We start from the raw sequence: 19,280 nt of genomic DNA, 5'->3' as shown, positions 1-19,280 counted from the left end.
CTTTATCTTCATGGAATCTAATTTTTACGTCGTATCTAAGATGTTTTTATCAGCTCCATTATGTTAAAATATTTTCCCATGTTTGCTCTTACTAATTTTATAGTTTTATTTTTACAGATATAAATCTTTTACATCTCTGGAATTTATTTTCAAATGAGAGTGAGGTTTGGAATTTGATCTTCCATCCCCTGTTGCTAAATATTTGTCCCATTATCATTTACTGAATATTTTCCTTATTGATCCAAAAATCTATCTCTATCATGTATCACATTTATATATGTGTTTGTCTCTAGGTCTGGACAATGCTTTCTGTTGTATTTTGCTGTCTCATTCTCTCTGCTGTGGGTCCTCACTCTCGGAAATGCTGTAACTCTATAATGTTGTGGGGTAAGCTGTGCATCAAGACAAAGACCACTATATTACATGGCAGAGTCACACATCAACAAGGCAGCATTTAGTGGGAAAACTTATAAGTAAAAATTTAGCAAAATTCCTCCTTTTCCCGTCCTCCCATGGAGAAGCATTCAGGGGCTGAGTGACTGCTGCATGCAGCCTTGTAATATGTCCTAGGAAAGTGATCTCACCTGCTACCTCGTTTATTTTTTAATCAGGGAAACCTGAGAACACACTCGGAAGAAAAGATTCAAAGGCCAAACCTTCGAAGTTAAGTGCTATGAATTTTGAAGCCAGCTATTAATAATAGGATAAAGGATAATAGGATAAAGCCAACTGCTGGCATTTATTGATATTGTGGAATTCTAACATGAGGAAGAGCCTCCTTCCCAAAGAAAAGTTACCAGCACCAGCTAACTTATTACAGTGCAACGCTCCTGGCTCACCAGAGAACAGTTCTGTGTGTCTCCATACAGATGTATTTTACTGTTATTTATTGCTATCATTAAGTAGAGCTTTTCTGATATTTTCAGTTTGATTGGCTGATTTTTATATCATTGACCCAACATCAAACTGTTTTATTATATAGCTTTACCGTAGGTCTTGGTATATTATAGCATAAATCATCTAGCTTTGATCTTCAAAATCGTCTTGGCTCATCTCAGCCTTTTGCATTTCAATATACATTTTTTAGTCAACTTCTCAATTTTTAAAGAAATACTGCTTGGATTCAGATGAGGAGTATGTTGAATAGACACATGAATTTAAAGAAAATTGGCTTTTTTACAATTCATGAACCTAATATATCTATTTATTGGATGTGTATTTTGTTGTCATTTTTAAATTATTTTATTGTTTGCCTATCTAACTCTTTGATATTGCTAATTATGTAAAGAGATTTCCTAACATTGAACCATTTTTTCATTCCTACAATAAAAGTAGTTGTTAGAATGAGAGCTAAAAATACCAACATTTGTGAGGAAGTCGCAAACTAAATTCTCTTGATGAGAATTTGGCATTATTTGTTGATTAGTTGAAAATGACTAGTAATTCTAATTCCTTGAAAAAGTTTTTCACATGTAAACGGATATATACATATATATTAATTGCAAACTTTTATAATAACAAGTCATCAGTAAAAATAAACTTGTTTGAAAAATGTTATTATGACAGGATATCATTTATTCATTTTTTATAAGCCACACACAAAATAGTAAGATGACAGGTGAACTTTAGCTCTGCCAGTATTTTTTATTTTATTTAAAATTTGAGAAGAAAAATGATAAAAATACAAATATTACTAATTCTGAGTAATAGTATGGAGATCTTTATTACATTATTCTTGCACTTCGCATTCTTGAAACATTTCAAAATGTTTTAACCCTACACTGTGTCTATTTATTTCTATTAATGAGGTCTTTGGTCAGATATAAACTCCTGTGTTTTTTCCTTTATTTTTCCTTTTTTTCAGACCTCACTTAAATTTGCTGTGTTACTATCTTTCTTAGATATCTAGCATATCTTTCTTGATATCTTGTTTCAAAAATTCTGGCTAATATTATTCATGTGTAATTACGTGTCATTCCCCATGGGTCTGCTTTACCCATTTAGAGCAATATACATGTGTTCCCTGTAGATTCTCCTTTGCTTATCAGAGCTCTACACTTATAATATCCCTGTAAAGGATATGGAGTTTTTATGTTTTTGTTTGTTTGTTTTTGAGGAAGATTAGCCCTGAGCTAACATCTGCTGCCAATCCTCCTCCTTTTTGCTGAGGAAGACTGGTCCCAAGCTAACATCCATGTCCATCTTCCTCTACGTTACATGTGGGATGCCTGACACAGCATGGCTTGACAAGCGGTATGTATGTCTGCACCTGGGATCTGAACCGGTGAACACCGGGCCACCTAAGCAGAATAAGCGAACTTCACGGCTGCGCCACCAGGGCAGCCCCTTATGTGGACTTTTTTCTCTTTTGAGGAAGATTAGCCCTGAGCTAACTGCTGCCAATCCTCCTCTTTTTGCTGAGGAAGACTGGCCCTGTGCTAATCCATGCCCATCTTCCTCTACTTTATACATGGGATGCCTACCACAGCATGGCTTTTTGCCAAGCAGTGACATATCTGCACCTGGGATCTGAACTGGTGAACCCTTGGCCGCCAAGAAGTGGAACCTGTGAACTTAACTGCTGCGCAACCCAGCAGGCCCTGTGGATATTTTAACAGATCTGTTTGGACTTCAGCTGCTTGACGGAGAAAGTGGGTTAAGTGAGGCAGTGGGAAGCCTGCCGCAAGCATCTATTTACGCAAACTCTGAGCACTGTGCTTCCCAAATTACCAAATTCCTAGGCACAGAGGTAAAGTCAGGACCCATGGGAGAAGACTCAAATATTTGGAGCCTTCTCCACCTTAGGGGAAAAGAACATGAGAGGCCATGTCAATTTGGCCAACTATAGATTCATGTGTCTTAAAGACCCATAGTCTTTAATATCTCTGTTTATCTGACATTTAGCAGCAACTACAGAACTGACCTAGATTGTCAGTGGTCTATATTCCATCTATTCGTCTTCATTTTTCTTGATCCTGCTCCTTAATTAGAAAATCATTTGGCCTTTCCTTCATTTAAGTGCCCCTTCCTATTATGCAGTGTAGAAACAGATTTCAAGATGGGAGGGTCCTCTTCTTTGCCTATGGAGGACCAATAAATCTATCTCTCAAATTCTAAAAAGGTGGCAGGGAATTTCCACAATCACCAACTGAGGTATTCACTTGTTGCGAGATTAGTGCAGATATTAGTTACATGTTGACAGCCTCAATTTTCTTCAACCATCTTGGTTTATGGCAGATATTCCTCATAATTTCTACTCAGAAATTGTCTACTTTTTAAATTTTGGGTATCAGAGTTGTTCAATACTTATGATTCTTTTGCACATTTCATGAGATTTTAGGAAGCAAAGTTAAGTAAATATGGATTTCGTCTCTGAATTTAACTCACGGACATCGATCTATTTTGATTTCATTTTAGGTAACATAAGCCAACAGTCAAACAAATGGAAAAGCAAAATCACACCATGGTATCTCAGTTTATTTTGCTGGGACTGACAGAGTTTCCTGAGCTACAGATTTTCTTTTTCCTATTTTTTTCTGTTATCTACATGGCCATTGTATTAAGTAATCTCATCATTATCTTTGTAGTGAAATTTGACCCTCAATTGCACTCTCCCATGTACTTCCTACTGGCCAATCTCTCCTTTATTGATATGTCCCTGGCCTCCTTTGCTACTCCTAAAATGATCTGTGACTTAATTAGTGACTATAAGACCATCTCCTATGAAGGCTGCATGGCCCAGATGTTTTTCCTTCACCTTTTGGGTGGAAGTGAGATGATGTTGCTAGTAGCCATGGCAATTGATAGATACATTGCTATATGCAAACCCCTCCATTACAACAATATTATGAGCCATCGTGTTTGCATTGGACTTGCACTTCTCTCCTGGACCACTGGTTTTGTGCACACTATGAGCCAAATGGTTTTCACAGTGACATTACCATTCTGTGGCCCCAATGTTGTGGATAGTTTTTTTTGTGATTTGCCTCAGGTAATCAAACTTGCGTGCACCGACACTTACACCTTGGAGCTATTAGTCATTGCACTGAGTGGACTACTCTCTCTGCTCTGTTTCACCTTTCTGTTCATCTCCTATAGCATCATCCTGATTACTGTCCGGCATCATTCCTCCAGTGGGTCTTCCAAGGCTTTGTCCACTCTGTCAGCCCACATTACAGTGGTGGTACTGTTCTTTGGACCTTGCGTCTTTATCTATATATGGCCATTTAGCAGCATCTCCATAGATAAGATCCTCTCTGTGTTTTATACAATTTTTACTCCTCTTTTAAATCCAATCATCTACACATTCAGGAATAAAGACATGAAGAAAGCAATAAGAAAAATAAAGACTATGCATGTGAGTCCCAGATCAACATTTTAACTGAAATATTACAATCATCAAAGGCATCATCATCATTGTTGCCATGATCATTGTCGTCTTCCAAAATAGTGAGAAATATGATTTTGTACCAAACATAAATCACATTTGGGGAAATGATAATCCTTCCCTACACAAGCGTATATGCAATAAAACATTCTGACTTGTGCATCGAAGTACAAACCATTCCAATACAATACCATGCATTTATGTTATAATTTTGTTTTTCTATAAACTAAATTATATTCTTAATATCATTTATTGAGTTCTAACCATGTATGAGACACTTTGCATGTGTTTTCTCTAACTTCACAACACTGAAAATAGAGAACATTATTTACATTTTATCAATAAAAAACTGAGCATTATAAAACTAATGAACTTGCCCCAGAAACTCTAAGTACTAGACCTAGAATTAGATTTTACTTCTAACTGCAAAAGCTATACTTTTATAACTAAAAATATTTTTGTATCAAAGTTTTAATAACATTTATAAATTTTTGTTTCCTTCCCCCTGCTTTACATGTCATAGTTCCCAATAAATGAATCTTTCCAACAAGAGGATAAAACAATTTTCCATTGACCTGAAAGTAAAAATTCACCAGTGATTTGTCTCCATATCCCCGATTCAATAGAAAAGAGCTTATTAAACCAGATAAGAAGATTGATCCCAGTGACCAAGATGTACTAAGATTGCTGTGACAAAATAAGGCAGGGAAGACCATGTCTAAAACCCAAATGATTCTCTGTTAGTATCTCACAGTATTTGCATATCAAGAAGTAGAAGTAAATGAAAATTACATAGCTTCAGCAAAAGTAAAAATTTGGTTCACTCTACCAAGTACAGAATCACCAGCATCAGAGATTTTGGATGAAGACAAAAGAAGAATGCAATCTACAGTAAAAGAAGACAGTCATAAATATTAACTGAGTCTCATTAACCATTAGTAAAATGATTATAGAAACTTAGAATATTTTTGTTCCTAAATTGCATATTATGGTAATTGTGCTTGTATAATATTTGTTAACAAATCTCAAATTCATTTTTTCTTTTATTTTTTTTACCCAGGAGTTATTGGTGGTTAACATTACAATTTAGTCTCCAGGTTACAGAATATTCATATGGGATTATGACTAAATTAGAAGACGTACCAGTACCACAATGAGACAGATATAGGAAACTATGGAAATTTTTATCTCTCTATTTTAAGAAGAAAAGGAGAATGTCTCAATTTGTATGCAGGATAAATTAATCTTTAGGCTGAAGCAACTTTTATTGATTGGAATATTTTTCCTTTTTGTTTTGTTTCTGTTTTTTTGTTTCTTTTTTTTTTTGGTGAGGAAGATTCACCATAACATCTGTTGCCAGTCTTTCTCACTCTTTTTCTTTTTGCCTGAGGAAGATTAGCCCTAAGCTAACACTTGTGCCAGTCTTCCTCTATTTTATGTGTGGGATGCCTCCACAGGATGGCTGGTGAATGGAGTAGGTCTGGCCTGGGATCCAAACCCGTGAACCAGGACTGCTAAAGCAGAGAACATGGAACTTCAACCACTCAGCCATGGGGCCAGCCCCTGTAATTTTAAATAAAGGTGGAATAGTATATGTGGATACTGAGTAACCAAGTGGGAAGATGATTCTGAATGTTTGTCTGTTGACATTCAGCCCCATATTAGCTCTTTTATCATCTCCTCTCTACAGTAGAGAACTAAGATCCTGAATATTACATTTCCTAAACTCCCTTGCAAACTTATTTCTATCAGGTTCTATCGGTGGAACATGCTAACATATTGAAAGGCAGGGAAAAGAGAGAAGACTTATTAACCCAGGACAAAACCTGAAAGCCCAACTCTACACTAGAAGCTGTGAGGAGAGGGAGTCCCTGTCTTGTTGACCACATCTACCTGGAGCAGAGCATCCAGAGTAGAGCAGAGAAGGGCTTCCATGAAACTGGGAGGGGAGGGAGAAGGGAAGGATTGGTGGGACTAAAATGCCGGATTCCCTCTTCCAAACAAGATTTAGTAGATTCTCTTGAATGAATGTTTCTCTATTTTCTGTATGCCCTAGGCTAATTTCCAGAGACTCTAAATTATTGTTCTTTATAAAAGTTTCTCTAGTCAAATGTTTGTTTTGTTGGGAAAGAGTCCACCAGGGACTCTAAATGAAGTCCTTACCTGATATTATTCTGATGTAGAAAATCTGCAGATAATATTTTGGATTTTACCACTTACTCTGTACATACGGTCATCAATCATGCATGCTCTGTTACCAAATCTTCACAATTCTACCTGGCGATTTCACCATACCCTCTTCTCTACCACCCTCCATGGGCTCAGATCAGACTTCCATCATTTCTTACCTAGATTATTAAAATAAAGCACCTACTTCACAGTACTACTACCATGATCTTGTGAAAAGTCAATTCTTTTCATAGTGTCTATTTTACCATTTCAATAGCTCCTCATTAACTGTAGCATATATTCCAAACTACCTTGCTTGATATTTATTGATATTGAAGTTCTTATTCTAACCTAACTTTTTGTCCTCATCAAAAACTCTCCCTTCTTCACCACCAATGTATCATTTACTTCAAACATATTAGCTATTTTCTGTTCACTTAGTATGTCAGAATATTCTATGCTTCCATACTTTCCTACATATAATTATCTCTGCCTAGATTTTTCTTCTTGCCTCTATGTATAGCGTATTTGTACCTATCATTAAAAGCACAGCTATCTCTTTTGGAAAAGGTGGTCTCTTTTGTGAGAAATTTGTCTACTCCATAAAACAAAGTTTGCTTTATTGCATACCTGTATCATCACACTTAGCATTGGTTTATTTGAAGTCAGTTATTAATAATAAGATTCTGAGATCCTCATGGGCAGATTGCTGACACACAGTATGGGCCCGAAAAAGGTTTGAGCCTTGATGAATTCAATATCTATTTCATGGCCTCATTTTAGCCACTTGAGAACTGGTTGTGAATAAAGAGTTTCCCTATTTCTTGGGGCAATATCTACACCATAAGCACTTATGCTGCCAGAAAAGTAATTTGAAGTTAGTTAGAACATCTAAATTTTGTCCTCCAGAATTTTCTTTAGAGAAGAAATCAAAGGATAGCATATTCAACACCAGAAAATTGAAGGATGTTAGATAATAGGAAGCAAATTCACTCAATAAATCAACCAAAAGTAAGATATTAAGCCAGGAGTAGAAGTGTATGCTAAATACAATCCCTGCTACCAGGGAATATACAGTAAAGTGAAGATAAATTGACAGCATTAAACATTTGAGGACAGGGAAGGCATATGAAAAGAATCACAGAATTTTGCCCTGGCCAGTAACCTAAGATGTATATTTAACCAAGAAGTAAAGAACTATTAGGATGGAGACTGGAGGAATATTTTATTGGGTCAGAATCCATAGCTGAACTAAAAGAGAAGACTGACAGTCAATAAAAATATTGTGTAATGCCATTGTACCAAAGGAGGGTGAATACATTTTCTGCTGGCTGTGACCAAATAATCAGGTATGAAAAAAATGACAGCATCTATTTATGCTATTTTAATTTGAAAAGATAAGTTAAATATGCTATATTAATATTTAATACAGATTATTTTCGGTACTCTAAATTAGTCTGTGTGTTACCTGGTCATGTTACATATGGTATTTAAAGTTTTCTGAAGAAGGTGTGAGTTAACCAGAGCACAGATGGGTTGAGAGCAGTTCTCCTTGCAGTTATTTGCTTTGAACATATTCATGTGTATTATAGGTTAGGTGGCCAAAGTAAGCAGGTTGGAGAGATTTAGAGTTTATATTATCTTATTGCAACTCAATTTGTTCTCCAAAACTTTATAAGAAGCTTAAAAAGGTTTCTACAAATAAACTTTGGATTGAAGATAATTCTAAGTATTAAAACTCACCTAAATGACTATAAAATAGTGGAGTTGACAATTCCATCCATAATATAAACTCTTTGTCAGCTAAATCACAAAGTAAAAGAACAGTGAGCTATCAGAACTGACAATAAGGGGCCTAAAAGGATTCTAAATTATTAAGAAACATTACAACATGGACTTACTTCTATTATGATTAAGAATGAACTTGACAAACTATACTCTACCTTGATATATTAGCTAGTGATCATGATTAGTAAAACATTTAAAAAGTAAATATATAAAAAAGATTAATCTCTATAATTTTCTTTGCAATATTAATAGTCACATGATACTTAAATTTTTCACTAAATATAATAAAAAGTGTTTCTGAATGTTTCTTACTAAGAGGGACAAAAGCCACATTCCCCTGGGAAAAAAGCCTGTGCTTCCTGTCACTTTAATAATGGCTAAAAGGAGCAATATGATAATAAACAAAATGTACTCCTTATCAGTAAACACTATAAAAAACAGCACATAGAAACCATTTCTAATGATTTACAAATCAAGTGATAGAATAAGTTATGTCTTGCAGGGAGACGTTTTGCCTTATATAAAAGTATGGATGATTTTTAACATTTGTATATAAGAAACTCTCATCCACAGTAATTACTCTTGTAATAAAAGCAAGGACTGTGACAAAAATCTACATTAAGCCATGGATTGAGTGGTGAATTTGATTAAAATTAGATAAGGACTTGGAGATAAGTGACAGAGTTGTCAACCAATTTGAAAGTTACTTGCAACACCCTTTGTTGGCAAATTATTTGTTGGCAGATTTTGAAGACTTTGGTGTTGTGTACACCAGGATCATTAATATGATTAATTTTGTAAAAGTAACATCTTGTAAAACTGATACTGAACCTGAAGTGAGTTTGCTCACCCATTGTGCAGCAAGCCAATCTCTGACACCGGCTGTGGTGGGAGAAAGTAGGAATTTTATTTTTGCACAGCGCTGAGCAAGGAGAGAGGGCAGCTAACGCTGAAATCCCAAACTCCACAAAAAGCTAAAAGGAAGGATTTTTATTTGGGGTTTTAGGTAGGGGAGGGCGAATATATGGCCTTGCCGGTCGGAGCTTTCCCACCAGCCTGTCTTTGGCCTTGAGACTACTTGCAGAGAGGAGGGGGCCCATGACCTTGCTGGTCAGCAGCTTCCCCACCAGCCTGTATCTCTTTGTGGGGAGGAGATGATCCAGGTGCTTGTCCTTGGCGGTGTCTGTCTCCATGGAGGATAGTGGATTCTGGAGACAGGAAGCCAGAGAGGAAGCAGGGAATGAGTGTTTTGGTTTTAACCTCGTATATGCTGGGTTTAACATGGGGAAACTGATATCAGGGTCGATATCAAAACAAGAACTTATTTTATATTAAAAGGGGTAATGATTATGAAACTCTTTTGTGCCATATAGATATTCTCTGAAAATCTCATAGGAAGCTATCTAAATCAAAAAATAATTATTGATATTTAATGAGTGTAAAACCATTAGTTGTACTATTAATGTATAGTATTAAATTTTAAATTATTTAACATAATTCATTTTAACTTTTAAAGTTTTAAAATTTTAAAACTTCTACATCCTAAATATGTTAATGCTGTTTCTAATATAAGCTTTTAGTAGTAAATTTATAACATATATCGATCAATTTTTATATTGAGGATGTTATCCTTACAAAATTTTGGAGATTATTCATCTAAAAAATTACCCCCAAAGTTGTTAGAATGAAGATAAGGAGATAACTTGAGAGTAATGTCAGGGAAAGGAATTGTCTTTTACATCAAAGATGTCTACACTTACAATATCACAACCATTCAATCAACGCTCTCATGCCTGTTTTGATCAAGCCAATGCTCAGAGAGAATGACAGCATGTTACAGTTCCAGAAATTAAGTGTAAACATCTCTCCTGGTCATGCTAGGGCAGCAGCCTTAGTGTTTTAGCGACTCCCACTGAAATTTGGATTCCCAGAGCTCCAACAAATCTACTCCCAAAGAGGTACAGATCTTCATAAAGAGGTAGAAAATAGTATGCAGAAGCACATAGGAGCATCGCAGAGAGTGAAAAGTAGATTTTTAATTTTGAATATCCTTTGAACATGTTGTTCCTCCTACTGTGCCTTTAGAATAGGTAAGTGAAAATATTATAGAGAGCTAACTCGTTAGAAGTTTAACATACTGAGGATGGCATTTAATTTTGTGTTAGCTGGAAGGAAGAGGCAGTAGCTTTTGAAACATCAAATCCTCTCACTGGGAGATCACATAATTATTTCCCAATGAGCTATTGCCAACAATTTCTATGAAAATTTAAAGGATATATGCTCTCAAAATGATATTGCAGAGTAAAATTTGGCGGTACATAGAGATAAAGAATGATGAGTAACCTTAAGAAAAGTAAATTCTGAGCATCCAGATAACTCACACTATCACTGAAAATAACAGAAAAACTGGAAACTTATAATTTTTTGTAGAATAGACAGGGTTTTCTTTTCAAGTTTCAGGTGTTGATAGAGCATGTAAATAAGCATATCATAAAGACATTAGAAAAGGGACTGGAGAGGGAGAATTAGTGACCAGAACTGGGTATTTAGAAAATCTCTGTATAAAAGTTACTGTTAGAGCATAAAGACAAATAATATCTTAAAGGAATGAAAAGAGAGAAGTCTTTACAAAATGTTCATATTCAAGAGAACGAAGGAAAATGTGAATAATTCAGGAAACTCGTTGTGAGTATTCTAAATAGTAGGAAAAGTATCAAGAAAACTGCTTAACAAAACAGAGAATAGTAAGTTTCCAAATACATAAGGCCATCAAAAATATAAACTGAAATACGGAACATTAAGAAATTTTAAATCTAGATTGGATTGGATTTGTAATATGTCATTGACTGCCTCATAGTAAAATTTATTCGAGTACAAGTAGTACAAGCCGGATAGTACTTGAAAACTGTATTTTAAAACACTAAATTAATATATTAAAGATAGTTTTAATTTAAGAATAAAAGCAAAAATTGTATAATGGTTTCAGGTTTATTGAATATAATTCATATGCTATAAAATTCGCTCATTTTAAGTACACTTTTCAATGATTATTATTATATTCATACGGTTGTGCAACCATCACGATGGTCTTAGTTTAAATCATTTTTATCACCACAAAAAGAGAATTAGTGTCCATGTGCACTCAATCCCCAGCTTACGGGGACCACTATTACAATTTCTCTCTATAGATTTTCATTTCCTAGAAATTTAATATAAATGAATTTATACAGCATATGGTCTTTTGTATCAGGTTTATTTTACTTAGCATAATGCTTTTGAGGTCCATCTGTATTTTAGCATAAGTGTGCATGATCTTTGAAAAATAAAAACTCAGTCAAGATTAAATTTTTTTATTTTTTTTAAAATGCCTATAATGAAAAGGGAAGGAAATAGTTACTTAAATCAATTATTTTTATATTAAATACTACGTATTGTAGACACATGAGCAAGAGCAGAAATATTCGTATCCAACTACTTAATAAAACAAGTCTTGGCTTGTTCATTTCCTAATAGGGATTTATATGGAAAAGTCTCAGGATTGTAATATTGGATTTATGCAAATAACTCAGATTCAACACATACCCTCTCCATGCTCATTTTGTGTCTGGCCAGGAGCTTATACATACACCACATCTCCTAATATTCATCTCATCTCTTTGGGATTGTCCTGCCTCTAAGACTTGGAAACATTTACTTCATTATGTGGCTCTTGATTTTTCATTTATAAAATAAGATGTGTAGAATAAATAATTAAAAGTTCCCTCCTAGTTCTAACATATTATTATTCTACCTTCAATTTCCTCCTAAGTGTGTCATAAATTGAGTAAAAGTCATTGTAATAAAATGCGCAATTGATTACTCAAGAGAAAGAAAATTTTCTTCACTGACAATATTTTTGTCTAAACTACATGATAATTTCCTTCTGTGCATTTATATTGCCTTGTACATTCATAATATGAGATCAGGTGTATGAAGTGGAGAACTAAAGAAATATCTTTAGAAAGCTTTCTTGGAAAACAAAGGAGAGTTATAAGAGAAACAAATGATAGGGAAGCTGTCAACATAAGTGAATATTAGCTTTCCCTCTGAAATAAAATAAACAGCTAAAATAAAGCTTTCTTAATCAATTTATGCTTAATTGTATTAATTTCATATCCAAGTTTTTCTGTTGTTGTATGACAGAGCATAAAATTCCATGTAGCAAAGGTTTTTGTTCCCAAATTACAGTTGGCATATTCATTCTGTCTAATAACTATCTAACAATATAATTTCTCCAAAGTGCACCTAATTATTGCAATTGCTGTCACAAAAGTCTCAAAAACAAAATTCCTGCTCACTCTTGTGATAATCACGTAACATAACCCTTCAAAGAAGGCGTAGTGTGATGGCGTTCCTCTCTGTGCTCCCCCAGGTCCATTATCCATCATTTAGCATGTACTCTGTATACTCCTGGAGGTTGACCTACAGGAACTACATCATTTTCATCTTTATTTTCCCTAATTTCTAAGCATTATACATGTCTTAAAAATATCTAAGATAGGAAAGCAGTTGAGGTCATTAAGTTTGGATAACAGTGAGAGGATGTTTTAATAAGAGCCTGAGTTGAAAAGAAAACAGGGAGAGATTTTTAGGTCATTGGAGAAAGGACAGCAGATGCTTCCTATGCATCTTCATAACTTAATCAATCCCTGTTATAGATGCACCACTCTTCCTAGTCACTGCTCTTAATTCTTATAAATTCTCACAAATTCTCTAAGCCTTGTCCTTTTTTTTTTACTGACCATAAAAATTGTTTTTATTTTTTAAGTGTTTTGAAGATAATAACAACCAAGCCTGAAAGCGTATCTGAAATTGGAAAGTGTATCTTGGAGCTGGTCTTCATTCTCTTAAAATTCTTATATGTCACATACACTCTGTATGAAATTAAATATTTTCTTATATGTTTCATTGCTGTATTTTATTTGATAATTATGTCTCTTTAGATTGTAAACTCTCTAGATATAGGGCACTGATTCATTCTGCATAAGAAAAAAAACATGCAGTTAATTATAACATAGAGGGATTCAAACATACTTATTGACTCATATCTTCTATGTTCCATATGAATAGAACATTCATATATTCTGTATGAATTTAATCAATACTTAATAACTTGACCATAGATATATATTCCCTTAATTTTGGAAGCAATATGATGCATTGATATGAGCTCAGATTCTGATGTCAGATTGACTGGGCTTGAATACCAGCTTTGATTCTTGTTAGCTGTGCAACCATGAACAAGTCACTAAATACTTCTATGGAATAGTGTCCTTATATGCAAAATGAAAATAATAATTATACGTAACTCATGGGATTTTTATGAGCATTGAATGCCTTAACATACGTGAAACCTTAGAACAGAACAGAGCTTAGAGTGTAGTAATTACTTAAACATTATCGATCTTTTTTTTTTTTTTTTGAGGAAGATTAGCCATGAGCTAACATGTGCCACCAGTCTGCCTCTTTTTGCTGAGGAAGACTGGCCCTGAGCTAACATCCGTGCCCATCTTCCTCTACTTTATATGTGGGATGCCTACCACAGCATGGCTTGCCAAGCAGTGTGTAGGTCCTCACCTGGAATCCGAACCCCGAGCCCTGGGCCGCCAAAGTGAAACTTGCGAACTTAACCACTGCGCCACTAGGCCGGCCCCATTATTGGTCATTTTTGATCACTCTAGATCCCGTGAACAATATCTAAAAAGCCATGTAAAGATGAATTAGTATGATACGTTACAACTGAAGAAAAATTTATGTTAAGATTGATTCATTTCACTATTTACATCTAAACCACCACATCCCTACATTTGCACATAACATACAAGTTCTTCACTATGAACAATGGTGATACAAGGATTTGAGAAAACAAACTCAAGAAGATCTGAGGCTGAGTCCGTGTTTCCTGAAATTCTCGGTATACTACACAACAGAAACTAAAAAGCAAAATTATTTTTAAGGAATTCAAAGACTTTCTTCCATGTATAAATTAGCCCCTAATTTTTTGAGGGGGTGTATGCATACATTTGTTTGTTTGTTTTAGAACCATAGAGTGACGTTCATAAGTTATTTCATAGATATAGGAAAATGCAATTCTCTCATCTTGTAAATTTTATATTCCTTATACACTGTGATCACTTAATCTCAAAGGGTTACAGGTACAGAAAATTATAATAATAAAAAGCAAAATAAACGCTAATTTAACCACTTGTCTAATTTTTCTACATGAGCAAATTAGTGAAAAGTTAAGTTCAATTGATAAAAGAGTATCATTTGGTAGAATAAAGAAACAGAAAATGAAACTTCTACTCCTTCAAATGCTTTTTATTTACTGGATAATTACAAGAATATTGTGTCAAAGTGATATGACCCACAAAATAATCTCAAAGTATAAACAATAATGTGCTGACATATTTAAGATTATATGCTCTCGCATCCCCAACTATTATTCATCAAATAGAAATAGAAAAACATTGGTGCTAATTGTGGCTTTATTTTTTTAATTCTCTTCGTATTCAAAGAAATCCCAGAACTTTCTAAGTTGAGTAAATGGATCTGAAAAACGACTCTATAGGGACTGAGTTTATTTTACTAGGATTTTCTGGACCATGGCAACTTCAGATTTTCTTCTTTGTGACATTCTCCTTGATCTACGGTGCTACTGTGCTGGGAAATATTCTCATCATGGTCATGGTGACATTTAGTTCCACGCTTCATTCTCCCATGTACTTCCTCCTTGGAAACCTCTCCTTTTTGGACATGTGTCTCTCCACCGTCACCACACCCAAGATGATCACAGACTTGCTCACTGAACACAAGACCATCTCCATACGGGGCTGCATGGCCCAGATGTTCTTCATGCATTTCTTTGGTGGTGCTGAGATGACTCTTTTGATAGCCATGGCCTATGACAGATACATAGCCATATGTAAACCCCTGCACTACAGGACAATCATGAGCCACAGGTTGCTAAGCGGGTTTGTGATACTTTCATGGATAATTGGTTTTATACACACCATGAGCCAGATGGTATTAACAGTGAACTTGCCTTTCTGTGGTCCTAGCGTCATAGACAATATATTTTGTGACCTTCCCCTTGTGATTAAGCTTGCTTGTGTTGAAACATATACCCTGGAATTATTTGTCATTGCTGATAGTGGGCTGCTCTCTTTTATCTGTTTCATCCTCCTGCTTGTCTCCTACACTGTCATTCTAGCCACTGTACAACAGAGATCATCTGAAGGCCTCTCCAAGGCTCTGTCCACATTGTCTGCCCACATCATTGTGGTCGCTCTGTTCTTTGGACCTTGTATTTTTATCTATGCCTGGCCATTCAGTAGTTTTGCAGGCAATAAAATCCTTGCTGTATTTTACACTGTTATCACACCCTTACTGAATCCTATTATCTACACACTGAGAAATCAGAAAATGCTTAGTGTCATGAGAAAATTATGGTTCCAACGTGTTAGTTCTACACAGAACTTTTAGATTTCATTACTATATAATTAACATGACCTTCAAGTACTATTCTAACAGAATTTGACTAGATTATATAAAACACATAGTTACACACTTCTTATGCTAGAATCATAACCGCTTCAGGAAAAATTAATAATAAGATATTTTAAATTTCCATTTAATGCTATTTTAACGCATAACGACAATTATTGACCTGCCACAAAATAGACATATGAAATCACTGAATACTTTTCTATAGGCATTTAATGTACATTTATTAATGAAGAGATAAATATGAAAAAAGTATATGGTGAATACTATTAGAGATGATTTTAATAGGTATGGATTGTTTACGACATTCATAAAGTTATACTATCACTAAATAAGCTACCATGAACAAATCATGATTAAACTAATGTTAACAACAATGAGGGGGCTGGCCCCGTGGCCGAGTGGTTAAGTTTGTGCGCTCCGCTTCGGCGGCCCAGGGTTTCGCAGGTTCAGATCCTGGGTGCGGATGTGGCACCGCACATCAAGCCATGCTAACGTGGCATCCCACATACCACAACTACAAGGACCCACAACTAAAAATATACAACTATGTACCGGGGGGCTTTGGGGAGAAAAAGGAAAAGTAACATCTTTAAAAAAAAAAGAACAATGGGAAAAATATGATTATAATCTCTTGAATCAATGAGACAAAAATAAGAATAAATTATTGAATTTGACAGTATAGTGACAAGATGCCAGACTGAATATAAGATACCAGAAGGAACGAAAAATTGGAAAAACAATTTTAGTAGAACTACAAAGAACAGCCTTCAAAACTAATGCTCTGGGAAATATCACAAGTATGCAGTTAACTTTCAAAACTCAATAAATAAAAGTAGAAGCACACAGCTTGATTCTATGTAATATATCACGCAGCTTTTTCTTTCCAAGTGCTTTACATAAAACTGCAGTTAAATTTACCTTTGAAAGGCTCGTAATCTTAATTACAATTATAAGTTAAATTTGATTTGTTTGTGAGTATTGAGGAGCACATACTAAATTGGGAATCACATACTCATTGATCATTAATCGTAAATATTCTCTCCCAATTCAAGATACCAACATCTCTTGGTAGCTCTAGGCAATAGCCTTGTAATTGATCCAAAATCACCAAATAAATTTTTTTCCCATTCAATCCATTCTTTACAAGCATCCAGAGTGATGTCATTAAAATACAATTCTCAGTATTTCTTCCTTGACAAAACTATGTTGTGTCATTAAGACTTAGGACCACATCCTTTTCTTAAAAATTATTTCTTTGAGGTCACATTGGTTTATTACATTGTATACATTTCAGGTGTACATTGTTATATCTATGGGATACAGCAAAAGCAGTTCTAAGAGGGAAGTTTACAGCAATTCAGGCCTACCTCGACAAACAAGAAAAATCCCAAATAAACAATCTAAAAGTTCATCTAAAGGTACTGGAAAAAGAACAAACAAAGCCCAAAATCAGCAGAAGGAAGGAAATAATAAAAATCAGAGCAGAAATAAATGAAATAGAGACTAAAAAAAATAGAAAAAATTAATGAAAGCAAGAGCTGGTTCTTTGAAAAGATAAACTAAATTAACATACGCTTAGCTAGATTCACCAAGAAAAAAAGAGAGAAGGCTCAAAGAAATAAAACCATAAATGAAAGAGGAGAGATTGTTTCTTTTTTTGCTGTTAAATTGTATCAGTTCTTTATATATTTTGTAAATTAACCACTTGCTGGACATATGATTTGCAAATATTTTCCCCCAGTTGGTTGGTTGTCTTTTTGTTTTGTTTATGGTTTCCTTTGCAGTACAGAAGCTGTTTAGTTTGATGTAGTCCCATTTGTTTATTTTTTCTTTTGTTTCCCTTGGTTGGTGAGACATGGTTTTCAAAAAGTTACTGCTAAGACCAAAGTCAAAGAAAGTACTGCCCACATTTTCTTCTAGGAGTTTTCTGGTTCCAGGTCTCACATTCAAGTCCTTCATCCATTTTGAATAAACGTTTTGTGTGTTGTGTAAAATAATGGTCTACTTATATCCTTTTGCATGTCTATCCAGTTTTCCCAATACCATGTGTGAAGACTGTGTTCTCTCCATTGTATGTTCTTTTCTCCTTTGTCAAAGATTAGATATCCATAGATGTGTATTTTTTTCCCCGATCTCTCAGTTTTGTTCCATTGATCTGTGTGTCTGTTTTTCTGCCAGTACCATGCTGTTTGGATTACTGTACTTTGTGGTATATGTTGAATTCAGGAAGTTTGATACCTCCAACGTTGTTCTTTCTTCTCAAGATTGCTTTGGCTGTTCAGGACCTTTTGCTGTTCCCTATAAATTTTAGAATCTTTTGTATTATTTCCATGAAAAATGTCATGAGGATTTTGATTGGCATTGGATTGAATCTGTAGATTGCTTTAAGTAATATGGACATTTTAAATATATTCATTCTTATAAGTCATGAGCATGGAATATCTTGCCATTTCTTTATGTCTTCTTCAATTTCTTTCAATAACATCTTAGAGTTTTCAGTGGATAGGTCTTTCACTTCCTTTGTTAAATTTATTCCTAGGTATACTATTCTTTTTGTTGCCATTGTACATGGGATTGCATTCTTGATTTCTTTTTTTCAGGTTTGTTATTATTGTGTAGATATGCAACTGATTTTTGTACATTTATTTTGTGCTCTGCAACTTTACTGTATTCATTAATTATGTCTAATAGTTATGTGTGGATTCTTTAGGGTTTTCTATATATAGAATCATGTCATTGACAAATAGTGACAATTTTACTTCTTCCTTTCTAATTTGAATGACTTTTATTTCTTTTTCTTGCATAATTGTTCTGGCTACAACTTCCAATATTATATTGAAGAAAAGTTGCAAGAGTGGGTATCCTTGTGTTGTTCCTGTCCTTAAAGGGATAGATTTCAGTTTTTCACCATTGCATATGATGTTGACTAGGTGTTTGTCTTATATAGCCATCTTTTTGTTGAGGTACTTCCCTTCTATACCCATTTTATTGAAAGTTTTATCATAAGCACATATTGGATTTTGTCAAATGGTTTCTCTGTGTCTATTGAGATGATCGTGTGATTTTTATTCTTCCTTTTGTTAATGTGGTGTATCACATTGATTGATTTGCAGAATTTGAACCCTTCCTGCATCCTTGGAATAAATCCCACGTGATCATGGTGTATGATCCTTTTAAAGTATTGTTATATTCTATCTGTTAGTATTTTGTTGAAGATTTTTGCATCTATGTTCATCAGTGATATTGCCTTTAATTTTCCTTTTTTGTGTTGGTCGTGTCTGTTTTCAGTGTTCAGGGTAATGTTGGCCTTGTAAAAGGAGTTGGGAGGCATCTTGGCCTCTTCAATTTTTTGGAAGAGTTTGAAAATGATAGGTATTAAATCTTTGAA

At 34.6% G+C, this 19,280-nt stretch overlaps 2 protein-coding genes across 2 annotated transcripts; both read left to right on the top strand.

Annotated features, from left to right (window-relative positions):
- Positions 1 to 3,439: 3,439 nt before the first annotated feature.
- On the top strand, positions 3,440 to 4,381 carry LOC103561521 (olfactory receptor 4K13-like). Its single transcript, XM_008536169.2, has one exon. It carries the CDS (start codon positions 3,443 to 3,445, stop codon positions 4,379 to 4,381), a length of 939 nt encoding a protein of 312 aa, XP_008534391.1. The 5' UTR covers positions 3,440 to 3,442.
- A 10,548-nt stretch (positions 4,382 to 14,929) lies between these two features.
- On the top strand, positions 14,930 to 15,868 carry LOC103561510 (olfactory receptor 4L1-like). The gene has a single exon (XM_008536160.1). It carries the CDS (start codon positions 14,930 to 14,932, stop codon positions 15,866 to 15,868), a length of 939 nt encoding a protein of 312 aa, XP_008534382.1.
- Positions 15,869 to 19,280: the final 3,412 nt, after the last annotated feature.

The sequence above is a fragment of the Equus przewalskii genome, chromosome 1 (genome assembly GCF_037783145.1).
Source record: "Equus przewalskii isolate Varuska chromosome 1, EquPr2, whole genome shotgun sequence".
In the NCBI taxonomy this organism is placed as follows: Eukaryota; Metazoa; Chordata; class Mammalia; order Perissodactyla; family Equidae; genus Equus; species Equus przewalskii.
This window is presented reverse-complemented; position numbering and strand designations above follow the sequence as displayed.